Source organism: Psammomys obesus, unplaced genomic scaffold, assembly GCF_907164565.1.
Source record: "Psammomys obesus unplaced genomic scaffold, mPsaObe1.curated_primary_1811, whole genome shotgun sequence".
Taxonomy (NCBI): Eukaryota; Metazoa; Chordata; class Mammalia; order Rodentia; family Muridae; genus Psammomys; species Psammomys obesus.
In genome coordinates this window covers 30,453,266-30,466,126 of record NW_026596057.1, presented here as the reverse complement: position 1 = coordinate 30,466,126, position 12,861 = coordinate 30,453,266, and the positions used below count along the sequence as shown (strand labels likewise).

The 12,861-nt window shown below is 37.6% G+C and overlaps 1 protein-coding gene across 3 annotated transcripts in view; it reads left to right on the top strand.

Annotated features, from left to right (window-relative positions):
• Dennd1b (DENN domain containing 1B) overlaps positions 1–12,861 on the top strand; it is a 227,737-nt gene that overhangs the window by 187,736 nt on the left and 27,140 nt on the right. For all 3 annotated transcript variants that reach the window (XM_055624574.1, XM_055624573.1, XM_055624576.1), the window contains 4 exons: positions 3,941–4,031; positions 8,885–8,925; positions 9,946–10,014; positions 12,805–12,861. In XM_055624574.1, coding sequence (XP_055480549.1) covers positions 3,941–4,031; positions 8,885–8,925; positions 9,946–10,014; positions 12,805–12,861 — 258 coding nt within the window. The remainder of the gene's footprint in view (positions 1–3,940; positions 4,032–8,884; positions 8,926–9,945; positions 10,015–12,804) is intronic.

Genomic DNA, 12,861 nt, shown 5'->3' with positions numbered 1-12,861 from the left:
TCTAATATCCACTTATAAGTGAGTATATACCATGTGTGTCTTTCTTCTTCTGGGATACCTCACTCAGGATGACCTTTTCTAGTTCCCACCATTTGCCTGCAAATTTCATGATTTCCTTATTTTTAATTGCTGAGTAGTATTCCATTGTGTAGATGTACCACAATTTCTGTATCCCTTCCTAAGTTGAGGGACATCTGGGTTGTTTCCAGGTTCTGGCTATTACGAATAAAGCTGCTATGAACGTGATTGAGCAAATGTCCTTGTTCTGTACTTGAGCATATTTCTGATAGATGCCTAGGAGTGGGATAGCTGGATCTTGAGGAAGCGCTATTCCTAGTTGTCTGAGAAAGCATCATATTGATTTTCAAAGTGGTTGTACAAGTTTACATTCCTACCAGCGATGGAAGAGGGTTCCCCTTTCGCCACATCCTCCCCAGCATGTGGAAAACAGAATCTTAGAGGTAAGAGGTAGCCAACAATTATAAAGCCAGCAAAGCAGAGTTATGGTGTTGGCTTTCACATGCACACTCAGCATCCTCAGCACAGAAAAGCTGCATGGGGGAAGGCGTAAAAAGGGCTCCTTTCTCTGCTTAAAGGACCAAAAGATTTTGAGATAACCTAAGATATAAAAAGGCCAAAACTACCATTTTAGATTTTTCTATTTAGACTTTACACATTTGATTTAAAAATAAAAGGAAATAAGAAAAAGAAAACCAATTTATGATTTTTTTTATAAAAGTGACTACATTTCATTTCAAACATCATATATTGGCTTATTTGCTGTTCCCTAATTTTCCCTGTGACAGGTTTTCTTGAAAGTTATATATTAGAGCTGGGAAAACCTACAGTATATTTGTGTAGTGTTCTCAATGAATTTCCTGTTTTATCTCTGCTAAAAGCATAATTGTATACTGTGTGAGATCTAGACTACTTAATTTCAATTCAGTCAAAATTTATATTTTTGAGTAAAATTTTAGTGAGGGTTAATTTTAGAATGAACATTAAAACCCAGTGTTACCATTTACAAAAAAGCATTTAAAATTTTCATGATATGTCCTCACATGAAAATGGAGAAAACCTTAGAGACCTTTCACTGTCATAATTAACACAGCAAAGTATAAATGAACAAACAAAGGTAAATAAACAGGTTCCAGCAATGCATAAGTATTTAACATATTATTGATATTCAACCAGCAATGGCCATGTAAACATCTGCATTGTCTTCTTGTTTGTTTTAATGCCATCTATCCTTGAAGGCCTCTCTACTCTGCCCTCACTGGAACAGATACGTGTGCTATCCAGGGTCACTCTATCTTTAAAAGGATGTCCAGGGGCCTATAGAGGTACTTCTCCACTCATGTATAGCAATATGTATTTACTTTGTTATTTAAACTGTTCATCCTTATTCTGAACCTTCAACTAACAATTATACTACAAGTTAGGAAAACTTTATTTATTATTAAATGGTAAGATTTCTTGGTACTTGGTTATGCTTAAGGGCATCATAGTCAGACAAAGAATTTGGCTTTTGTTTTTGTTTTTGGTGAGTATTGATATTATCAGAGTGATATCAGGATACTGACTGAACTGCAAGCACATATCCACTATTTTTGCACTTGATCATCAGTGCAGTGAGAACTTTTGGCAGGCATGTGTGACTGAACTGATAAACTACCTTTGAGAATATGCATGTGCGTATTTGTGTGTGTGTGTGTGTGTGTGTGTGTTTACTTTTGAGATTATGGTATAACTACAGCATTTCTCCCTTTTCTCTCCTCCCTCTAAATCTCCCCACAGACCCCTCCCCACTCTCCTTCATATCTGTGGCCTCTTTTTGTCAGTTACTGCATGCACGTACATGTATACATACATATTCCTGAATATAATGGGCTCCCTGCTTTACAGAAGCTTTTCAGTTTCATGAGGTCCCATTTATTGATTGTTGCTCTTAGAGCCTGTGCTGTTGGTGTTCTGTTCAGGAAGTTGTCTCCTGTGCCAATGAGTTCTAGGCTGTTACCTACTTTTTTTTCCAACTGATTTAGAGTATCTGGTTTTATGTTGAGGTCCTTGATCCACTTGGACTTTAGTTTTGTGCAGGGTGATAAATATGGATCTATTTTCATTTTTCTGCATGTAGACATCCAGTTGGTCCAGCACCATTTGTTGAAGATGCTGTCTTTTTTCCATTGAATGGATTTGGCTTCTTTGTCAAATATTGAGTATTCATAGGTGTGTGGGTTTATTTCTGGGTCTTCTATGCGATTCCATTGATCCTCCTTTCTGTTTCTATGCCAGTACCATGCAGTTTTTATTACTGTTGCCCTGTAGTACAGCTTGAGATCGGGAATGGAGATACCTCCAGATGATCTGTTGTTGTACAGGATCGTTTTGGAGATTCTGGGTGTTTTGTTTCTCCATATGAAGCTGAGAATCTTTTTTTCAAGGTCTGTAAAGAATTGAGTTGGTATTTTGATGGGAATTGCATTGAATCTGTAGATTGACAGGGTCAGATGAAAGGGGAGGAGGTCCTCCCCTATCAGTGGACTTGGAAAGGGGCAGGGAGGAGACCAGGGAGGGAGTGTGGGGTTGGGGAGGGAATGAGGGAGCGGGATACAGCTGGGACACAGAGTTAACAAAATGTAACTAAAAAGAAAAAAATAATAATAAAAAAAATTAAAAAAAAGAAAGAAAAAAAGAAAGAAAGAAAAAAAATAAATAATAAAAATAAGGATAAATAAATCTAAAAAAAAAAAAATGGGCTCCCTGTTTAGAATGTCCCTTGTCTGAGTGTTTTCAGGCTGACGTTTTGGCATTGAACAGCCAATTGGTGTGCTCTTCCCTTGGTGACACAACCTCTCTCACTCCCAGTTTCACTTGTTGCCTGTAGTTCTTTGTGTAAAATTAGAGCTTGGGCTTTTCCCCATCCTTTTTGGTATGTCTATTGTTACTGTTTTACCACATGTTTGGGTGTTGATGGACTTCATGGGTGTAGCCTCAGACATTACTAACAGACACAGTCTCAGAGCAAATTCACTTATCCTCTGGCTCTTAAAATCTTCTGCTTTTCTGCAACATTCCCTGAGCCATAGTTGTGGGAGTGTTTTGTAGAATTATCCATTGGGACTAGGTTCCACAACTCTGTATTTTGTTTGGTTGTAATTTTCTGTAGTCATTTCCATCTGTTGCAAAGAGAGGTTTCCTTTATGAGGGGTGAGGACTATACTTATCTGTGGTTATAAAGACAAATGCTCATAGGTTATTGTTAGGCATTGTGCTGGTTTAGTAAGTTAGTGGTTATATATTCTCCTCCAATAACTATGGCTGTGCTATCACTGGCAATTAGCTAGGTTTCCAGTGCTAGGCTTGCTTTCCCTTTCGCTGAGTGAGTCTTGACCATTAGAGAGCTGCTGTTCAGGTGGCAGGTGTGCCACTACTGCACCTAATGGTTGGGGCCATGCTGATGTGGGTGCTAGACACCACAGCTAGGTAAGACTGGTTGGTGCTCTCCTTTGGAAGATTCCGTGGTGCCTCGTTTTTGAAGTGTATGGTGTCTTCAGCAGTAAGGACTTACCTTCCACCTTTGGAGACAATGAAAGGCAACAACAATAGGCTGGAAGTTTTTTGGACAGCTCTGGCCAACAAGTCAAAAGAGGGCTTCTCATGTCTGCAATTGGGGATTTTGTTAGGTGGTCTTTGGCTATTGAAGGAAACATTGTCAGCCCAGATGAGGAAAGTTTATTAAAACTACATATGAATATCTATACACAGAATTATATATATTTTCTTGTTTTCTTTTAGGTAAATTGTTAGTGGAATGATTCCTATGGCTGCTTGAGACATAGTTATTATTTTACCCATTTCTCTCATTTTTATGTATTTATAAATAGTTTTTAATGTTATAAAACATGACAAGTTAACATTTAAAACTTTTACATTTCAGTTTATTGACGGTCGACTGGCAAAGCTTAATGCAGGAAGGGGCTTCTCAGATATATTCGAAGAAGAAATCACTTCTGGTGGCTTTTGTGGAGGTAAAGACAATTTTGAGTGTGATTATTTATTTTTTAGGTAGCTTCTGATTTTTGTGTCAGTGATATCTATATTTTATAAAACAATTATTTTCTCCTAAACATACAATTTTATGTACAATTTTTACCTTATGTGAGCTGTGCTATGGGCTTATATTTGTGATATTAATTATCAAGGCAGAATGGTTGTCTCATAGACTCATAGTTAGTAGATATAGTAATCTCAGTATTATTGAAAATAAATAACAGAAATTCAAGGAATGTATATTCTTTATCCTTTCCCACCAAATGGTAGTTTCTACTGGAAACTGTCAAGTGATGGCTGTGACTGTCTTAGTTTGGAACTGAGGCTCTGTTTGAAATGGTGCAGTGTGATGCAACAGAGAATACTGGAATGCCTGTGTGTACCCTTAATGTTTCAGTAAGTGTATGTAGGAATCTACAGTTCTTGTCTGCAGACTGCCATAGGATTAGCATAGTTTTAAGTGTACCGTTCCCACAATAGAATGTCTTCCAAATGTAATTATCCAGGGTTGAAATTCTCTAGGCAAGAAATGAGCCATGAGCTGACATGCTGTCAGCAGATGCTCTACTGTGTAGTCCTGGCATGCAGAGAGTTCTCCTTGAGTCCTCCAGTGTCTTCTTAGTGATCCTCTCAAGCAGGATTGCTGAGTGCACACCGCTCGCTGCTCTGTATGTTCTGAGAACCAAGTGAACAACATCTCTGTCCTCTTTGTGTTGGTGTGTTTATTTTGACCTCTTTGATGGTTGCTTTGATAGCCAGGTTTTTAGTCTGTGTTTGAATAAGTAGTTACTAGAATTGAGAAAATAAAAAAGTAACAAGTACGTATCTTCAAGTTTTATACCTTAGTTTTTTCTTAAATAATACTGTTTGCCATAGAGCACAGAAATAAATGGGTGAAGAAGGGCTGCTCTTCGGAGAAGAGCAGGGGAGCCTGGCGGCCGCAGGGATCACAGGCCAGCACCTCACAAGATGCACTGGGCTCAGGAAAGTTAGTGTCTGACTCAGTAAGGAAGCTGGCCGTGGGTTCATTCAGGTCCCGTTCCTCAGCTCGTGGGCAGAAATTCAGCTTCAATGGAACTTTTGTGTTAAAATGACGCCTTTCCACTTTTCAACTCAGACAAGCAAAATATTGTCAGCTTATGGACAAATTGCTTGAGGCATCTACTCAGTATTTACATAACTGCTGTCTCATTATCTTTATGACCCGTGGGGCTGGTAGCTTTTGTAGAATTGAAGATGACATCTTTTGACAGTAATAGGGTAGAGCTGTGATCCTTTTGTACACTTAAACTCTGTGGTAATAACCACTAGTCCAGAAACCATAGAAGTAAAAGGAGAGATGAAGGCCACTACTAATCCATAAGAATAGCTAATTTCTTTTATTTTTATTATGTATTCACTAAAAATAGCAGTGTTATAGGGAATAGGGTGGATTTTCACTTTCTTTTACAGGAGAGCATGATAATTGCTCAGCACCTGACTTGGAAAGACTCACCTAATTCCAGTTATTTATTTATTCTTATTATAACTCAAATGGTTTTCAACTCCCGTGTTCTGCTCTGAGGGAGCAAATGCTTATGTAAAAGGAAAACCCATTTCCAAAGTATCAATTTCAGTGAATAAGAAAGTACTCTTAAAAATTTTGCCAGTCAAGTGTTATTTTTATATGTATTTTAAATTATCTTAGTAATACATAGAGATTGCTCTTAGAAAAAATAATGGTTGATTCATTAAGGTTTGAAAGGGAAAAGATAATAGCAGTTGATCTTTTTTTTTTTTTCTTTTTATCTGGTGTTGTTTTGCCTCTGTTGTTTAGAAAAGACATTACACCCCTTTATCAGGCAACTCTACATAAACTTCTTATTTTTCAGAATATTTTAGGAATCCTTTATGGCAGCAAGTTTCCCTGAGGCATGTTCAGAAGTCTTTAGTGCTCCTTATCCCCCCCCCCCATGCTCTCTCTTCTGCTCTGCTCTATACTTAACCCTTCCTGCTCCACCATTCCTTTTTTCCTCTTTTTACTGCCTGTGTTCTAACTCCTCCCTCCCTTGACATGCACTTTTTCAGCCCTTACTACTTTCCTGAGCCCCAACTTTAACCAGCTCCCTTTCCTTTAGAAACTAGACAAGGACAGTCCCTGTGTCCGTTCCATTTTGTTATTAAGCAGTCCTAGAGGTAGCATTCAGCATTGAAACAACAATGAACCAGGATTTAAAACACCTGATTCTTAATTTTGTTGGTTACTAATGGAACTAGTCGTCTATGGGGTGGCCCTGTCCAGGTCACAACCAGAGACCTTATCTTTCTCATTGACACTGCCTCTTTTACATACTTTACAGTGGGAAAATTCAGCTCAGAAAATACACAGTAGGTGAAAACATCTCATGACTTATAAAGAACTGAATTTATACCTCATAACTTTAAGAAAGACATTTAACTTCCTCCTATAGCTGTTATGTGGCTTTACTGCAACTGTTTTCCTTGTAGTTAATATATTAGAGTTAACATATTATTCTTGAATCTTAAGTTTTTGCCATCCTATTCTGTTTTACTTCTGCTTTCTTAAATTTATTTTGGAGAAACACCATATGTTATAATTGTAAATAGTGAACAACAAGTGAATAACTTCTGGGCAGTCACATGTGAGGAAGATGGTAGATATGAACTGATGGAATGTGCTGCGCACCTGTGGTTCCAGCACTTGGAGGTGGAAGCAGGAGGGACTGGGAGCCAAAAACCATTCTCAGTTTGTAATGAGTCTGAGACCAGCTAGGCTAAATGAGACCCTGTCTCAAAAGTTAATTTAAAAAAAAGTACAGAATCTATAAATGAAAGACGTGCTTTTGTTGTTAATAAATTAAAATTTATTTGGAAACTAAGTTGATAGGATAACTTGAATTTTTTTAACCATTTACATGAGAAATACATATCAAACTCATAATGTTGTTTGACACTGAATTTTCTTCTCTAGTAAAACGGAACAAATATAACAAGCAGGAGATCTTTATTACAATAAAGTAGTTTCTTGGTTTTTCTTTTAAGTGAGGGAAAGATACAAATGATAAAATTAATTCAGAACCAGACACTTTTCAGTGCCCCATATTTGTTACTATTTCAAAAATAGCAAAACACTCCTAGGGTGAGGTCACAGTACCAGTTTTGAGCTGATCTCCCACTATGACAGGCAGGCTCCTGTTCTAGTGCTGGTTCATAGCAAGGTGATGGCAGTCTCCACATTAGTTACCAGCTGTGCATGTGTGTGTGCATGCATGCCACTGCGTGTGTGTTGGTCATAGGACAACTGGCGAGATTCGGTTCTCACCTACTACTGTGTGGGTTCTGGGGACCAAACTCAAAAGTCTCAACTATAAGCATGCTAGTGCCTTTAACATCTTGCTAGCCCTTGCTATATTTTCTTTTTAAAACACAAATACAACCACATAAAAAAAAAAAAAAAAAACACTGAATTTTGAAGGGTTTGTGCAAAAGTGACTGAATAGCCACTGAGATTTTATTTTTAATAATGACTTTTTCCCTTTATAATTTGGGGGATAACTATTGGAAAAATTAAGGCAGTAGTTTAAGATCTAACTGAAGTCAGTTTGAATGACTATGCAAGATGTATGATTTTTTTTTCTAAGTTTTTTGGGGGGATGGGGAGGAGGTTGTTTGTGTGTATGGATGTTTTGGCTATATGTATGTATGTGCACCATATTCAGGTTTGGTGCCCATAGAGGCCAAAAGAGGGTGTTATATCCCTGGATCTAGAATTATAGATAGTTATAAGTCACCATGTGGGTACTGGGAAGTGATCCTGGGTCTTCTACAAGAACTGTTGTTAACTGCTGAGCCATCTCTTCAGCACCGGATGTGTTTTTGCTTTGGCTAATAATATCATTTCATTGACAAAATAATGTTATTTGCAAGTGAATATGTCTGAGCAGTTTTTGGTGCATGTCAGCTTATCTCTGGGGTCTGGGTGGATACCATACTTGTGAATGAGGAGGCCAAAACACAGTCGTAGACATTATTTCTTACTCGCCATATGCCCTGATGTTTGAGGCAGGGTCCTCCAGTTTCTTGCAGAAGAATGTCTGTGTCTACCATCCCAGCACTAAAATTAAATGTGTGTGCCACCACATCTCGCTTTTTATTTGGAACTAACTCAGGTCCTCATGTTTGCACAGCAAGTATTTTACCCAGTGAGCTTCTCTCCAGCCTGAACTGTCAGATTTTGTTAGAAGTAATTTTGTTATATCAGCTTGTTCATAACCATGACATTGCTTTCTTCATATTTCCTTTCAGAAATACTTTTTTTATTTAGAAAGTTAGAAAATATTTTCACAGATAAAAGTGTCATTTAGTTACATTAAAAAACAAGTACCTATTAGTGTACATTACTATTTAAAAAATACAAAACAATCTTTTTTTATCCTTAGGGTTTTCTGCATTTTTCAGTTTCCCTTTTCCTTAATTCTTCTCTGTACTTGAAATGTTTTAAGTGAATCTAATTGTATAAAACAAACAGTTTTTAAAACAATAGATATGACACTTTGAAAAATTAATTTAAAATGCATAGACATGTTGACTTTCAAGAGGTTACATTTCTGTTGAGAGGTAAATATTAAAATGAGAGGACATGGGGAGCATTACTGTACCTGTGGGTGAAGAGCACTGCTGGTAAGTTAGTCCTGGCTGCACTGGTTCCTACAGCCCCAGTCTTGCTTTCACGCAGGCCCAGGAAAGTAGCGCTGTGCTGCTCGGGGCAGACTGTGGTTTCTGCCCTTACCTTTTACAGCTGTTCTTGGCATCTACTTTTTATATGTTCCAGGGAGCCCGCGGTCATATCAGCAATGGATGCATACGGTCAAGGTAAGCACACGCCTTTTGTTTCTTCCTTTTTGCTCAAGAAAGTGAGGAGAAATGTTCAAAGAAAGTTTCCTGGCTGTATTTAACACCGTTTAATTTGAAATGTGTACATTTTATCACACTTTCAATCTTTTCGTTTATAGTTTGTTGATAATTAGAAAAGAAATTTAAAATGAAAATGGTTAGTTCAGAAGTAAAAGGCTTATTCAAAGCCAACGTTTGCCTGTGTTTTGGATTATACCTCAGAGCACAATGTGCTGGTTAGATTCTGACAGCATGACACAATTAGGAGGAGGGAACCTCAATTAAGGAAATACCTGTATCATATTGTCCTGTGGGCATGGCTTTATGACATTTTCTTGATTGATGACTGATGTAGCAGCCCACTTTGGAGAATGCTACCCTGGGCAGGTGGTCCTGGGAGGTTTAAGAAAGGTAGATGAATATGAGCTACCTTTATATGTTTATATATGGAAGGGGGCCAGCAAGCAGCATCCCCACTTCAGCGTCCTGCTTGAACTCCTGCCCTGGCTTCCATTGATGATGGGCTCTAACCTGCATGATGTAATAAATTCTTTTCTCCTGAAACTGATTTTCGTGTCACAACAACAGAAATCAAACAAAGAGCCAGGGTACAAAGTTTTGTTAGTATGTTTTTTTTAACATGAAAAAAAACCTCCCATAGATTGAATCTTTATTGCCCAACATCAAACCAGCTGATAAACATCATGTTCTCTTTATTGAGAAACTTTTAAGTTTATATTCAGTATTGTCCATATTCTTCTTCTATTTAAACTTCAGTGATGAAATTACTCTTGAATGATGCTTTATACCAACTAAAAGAGCAAAACAGAATATTTAAACCTTGTCTTAACTTATTATAAAATGTAAAATCTTAAAAACACTGGGCATGCTTTTATTGGTCTTTAACTTAACAATTATTTTCTGTATTATTAACAGTGCCTCATTTCTTCAGGACAATTTGCTCACAAGTCTTTAAAAAACATGTTTCTCTCCTTTCAGAAAGGAGGCGCACTGTTCAACACAGCTGTGACCAAAGCAACTCCTGCTATGCGAACTGCATACAAATTTGTAAGTTTCCTCTCTGGATTTTAGACTTTTGTTGACAAAATTACACATATGATGTGCATGCATGCGTGTTTGTATTTGTTTTCTTTTTATTTAATTAAGGTCAGTCTGTAATTACTTTCTACACGCTTTTTGAGAATTTTATATATGAGTATTGATTGCATTTATGTCACTCTCCTCCTCCCTCTAGTTCCTCTGGGGTCACTCTCCTCAAATTCATGTCCTCCTCTTCTTAAAATATAATTGTTACATATATGCATATGTATGTATGTTTATTTAAGTATACATGTATATAAGTTATAAATACAACCTGCTGAGCCTGTTTAGTGTTGCTCATATGTATGGGATAAACTCTTGGGGTTGGCTAACCCATCAGGCACCTCATTCCTGGTGAAGACAGATTCTGTCCCTCTCTGACCTGCCATTAATTGCTATTAGCTCTTTCTCTAGAAATCAAGCCCTGTGAGAATTTTCCCATTTATGTGAAAGATCAATTGGTGTAGTCATTTTTGTAGATCTTGTTTAGTCAACCATATTGTTGAGATGTGCTGGGTGCAGCTTCACTGTTGTATACAGAATATACTGTCTTGCAACAGACACTCTCTTCTGGTCCTTTGGCTCTTGTGCTCTTTCTGTATTCCCTGATCCTCAGCTGTACCATTGTGTTGCAGATTTATCAGTGGGGCTGAACACCCCACAGCTGTCCTCTGTGTTTGGCCAGTTGTGGATCCATAAGTTTAAGCAGGGTCTCCCACTAGAGCCTGGGGCTCATCATTGAGCTAGGTTGGATGAGGTTAGGGAACCTCATGAATCTGCCCATCTCTGCCTTCTCAGCATTGTAACACAAGTGCAGCCTTGTGCCCAGCCTTTTACTTGGCTCTGGTGATGGAATGCAGGTCTTCATGCCAGCATGGCAAGCCCTCTGTCAGATAAAGGGTTGATGATGATTTTTTCCCAATATGTAGGCAGTCGTTTTGTTTTGATGACGGTGTCTTTTGCTTTACAGAAGCTTTTCAATTTCATGAGGTCCCATTTATTGATTGTTGCTCTTAGAGCCTGTGCTGTTGGTGTTCTGTTCAGGAAGTTGTTTGCTTTATAAATGTCAGTCTTCCACTTGTTTGGTTTTCTTATAATTTTGTTGGGAAGCCTTTCAAGTATCCACCACTGCCCCAGGATTGGTGTAAGTATCCACCTGAAGGAGGGTTTCCCACAAGGCAATGGCACAGCCTCTGAGAAAAAAATTCAGACTGAGCTTCCTTTCTCACAAGCAAAACTGTAAGTTCTTAAAATGCAATGCAGCAACAATAAAATTCAACTACCACTGGTCCTCTTGATGATGAGCTCCTAATAAGTTTCCTTAGGATTCCACTGTTATATTGTTCTTCCAAATATATTTTTATCTCTACTTTCATTCACTTCTTTCAATGTCTCATTATGGAAAGTCTGATCACTCAAATCATTCATTGTTTTACTTTGAATTTTCTCTGCAAGGCTGTAATATCTTTACAAACTAAAAATTAAACTCCTGAAGGATTATTTCTTCAAGTAACTTCTGGCAAATTCAGGTCTTTAGAATATACTTCATTTACCTGTGATTATATCAAGAGGTTTGAAGACATGAATAAATCATTTTGTGTCATATTTTTAACGAAAGCTGATCCTTGTGCAATGTCCATTTTTTGAAACTTGAGTGCTTGACTGTATGTCCGTAGCACTCTGGGCTTTGCACTCGCTAATAGGGAAAGCTCCTTTTCCTCAGGGAACGTGAGGTCATATTTTGACTCCCCTCAAAAACAGCTTAAAGGAGCAGCACAAGTTAGTGGGAACAAAGGCTTTGGGATTGACGTCCCAACTGTGTGTCTGTGATAAGACTAATGTTGCCCTCTTTTTGGTGAGGCTTAAAAATTGGTGTATTTTTAAAACATTGTTTTGTCCTTCCTCCTTGAAAAGAGGAGATACAAGAATTTACAACTAAATATAATCTTGATTTTCATCTAGACTATATAGACTTAATTTGCTGACTTACTGTCCTGTTTTGTAAGGTGTCTTGATAACAGTGCAATTTTGGAGTTGTGACAATAAACTGCAGCGTATGTAAGCATGCAGCACACAGTCAGAAAACAAAATAAATGAGGCTTCCTTTCCTCTGTTTTCACCATGAACACTGTGAATAGAAATCTCCAGTGCAACAAAGACCCCACCATTATGAAGCTTCCAGTTACCCTAAGTTGGACCCCACAATTCATAGCCAGACTGGAGACACTCAACTGTGAGGCCAAAACCCAGAGAAATATGAGGGTAGCATGAAACTGTTCAGTGACTTTTAGTTTTTGGTGGAAAAATCTATGTGTGAAATAGCCACACCCCAAAGATGCCAGTGCTAGTAAAATCTGTCTGAAAAAGCACTTTAATAACATTCTGTAAAATAGCTTCAATTCCTGAAGCTTACACATTTGCCCAAATAACTTGATGCTGTGATTTAACTTGTCTCCATCTCTCATTGGTGACAATTTTGCCATTAGGTACTCAATTGATTCCAAGCTGAATGTTAATCTTTCTGTGTTTGTATATAATACAGATTGACCCTTTTAACCAGCAAATTTAGCCTTAATAAAATGGTAAGTAGATGGCATCTCCAAAATTGTGTTAGGATATAATTTTTCTTTTATTTTTTTCTTTCTAACTTTCTAACTAATCTAGTTAGCAATTCTTGTTAGAGATAATTCTATGTGTCTATATATTTAGTAAATGATACTAAATGCAAAGCTCAGTACACTTATTCTCACTTTATAGGCAAAGAGTCATGCCAGACTGGGAATAAAAGAAGTCAAGAGTAGGCTGAAACACAAG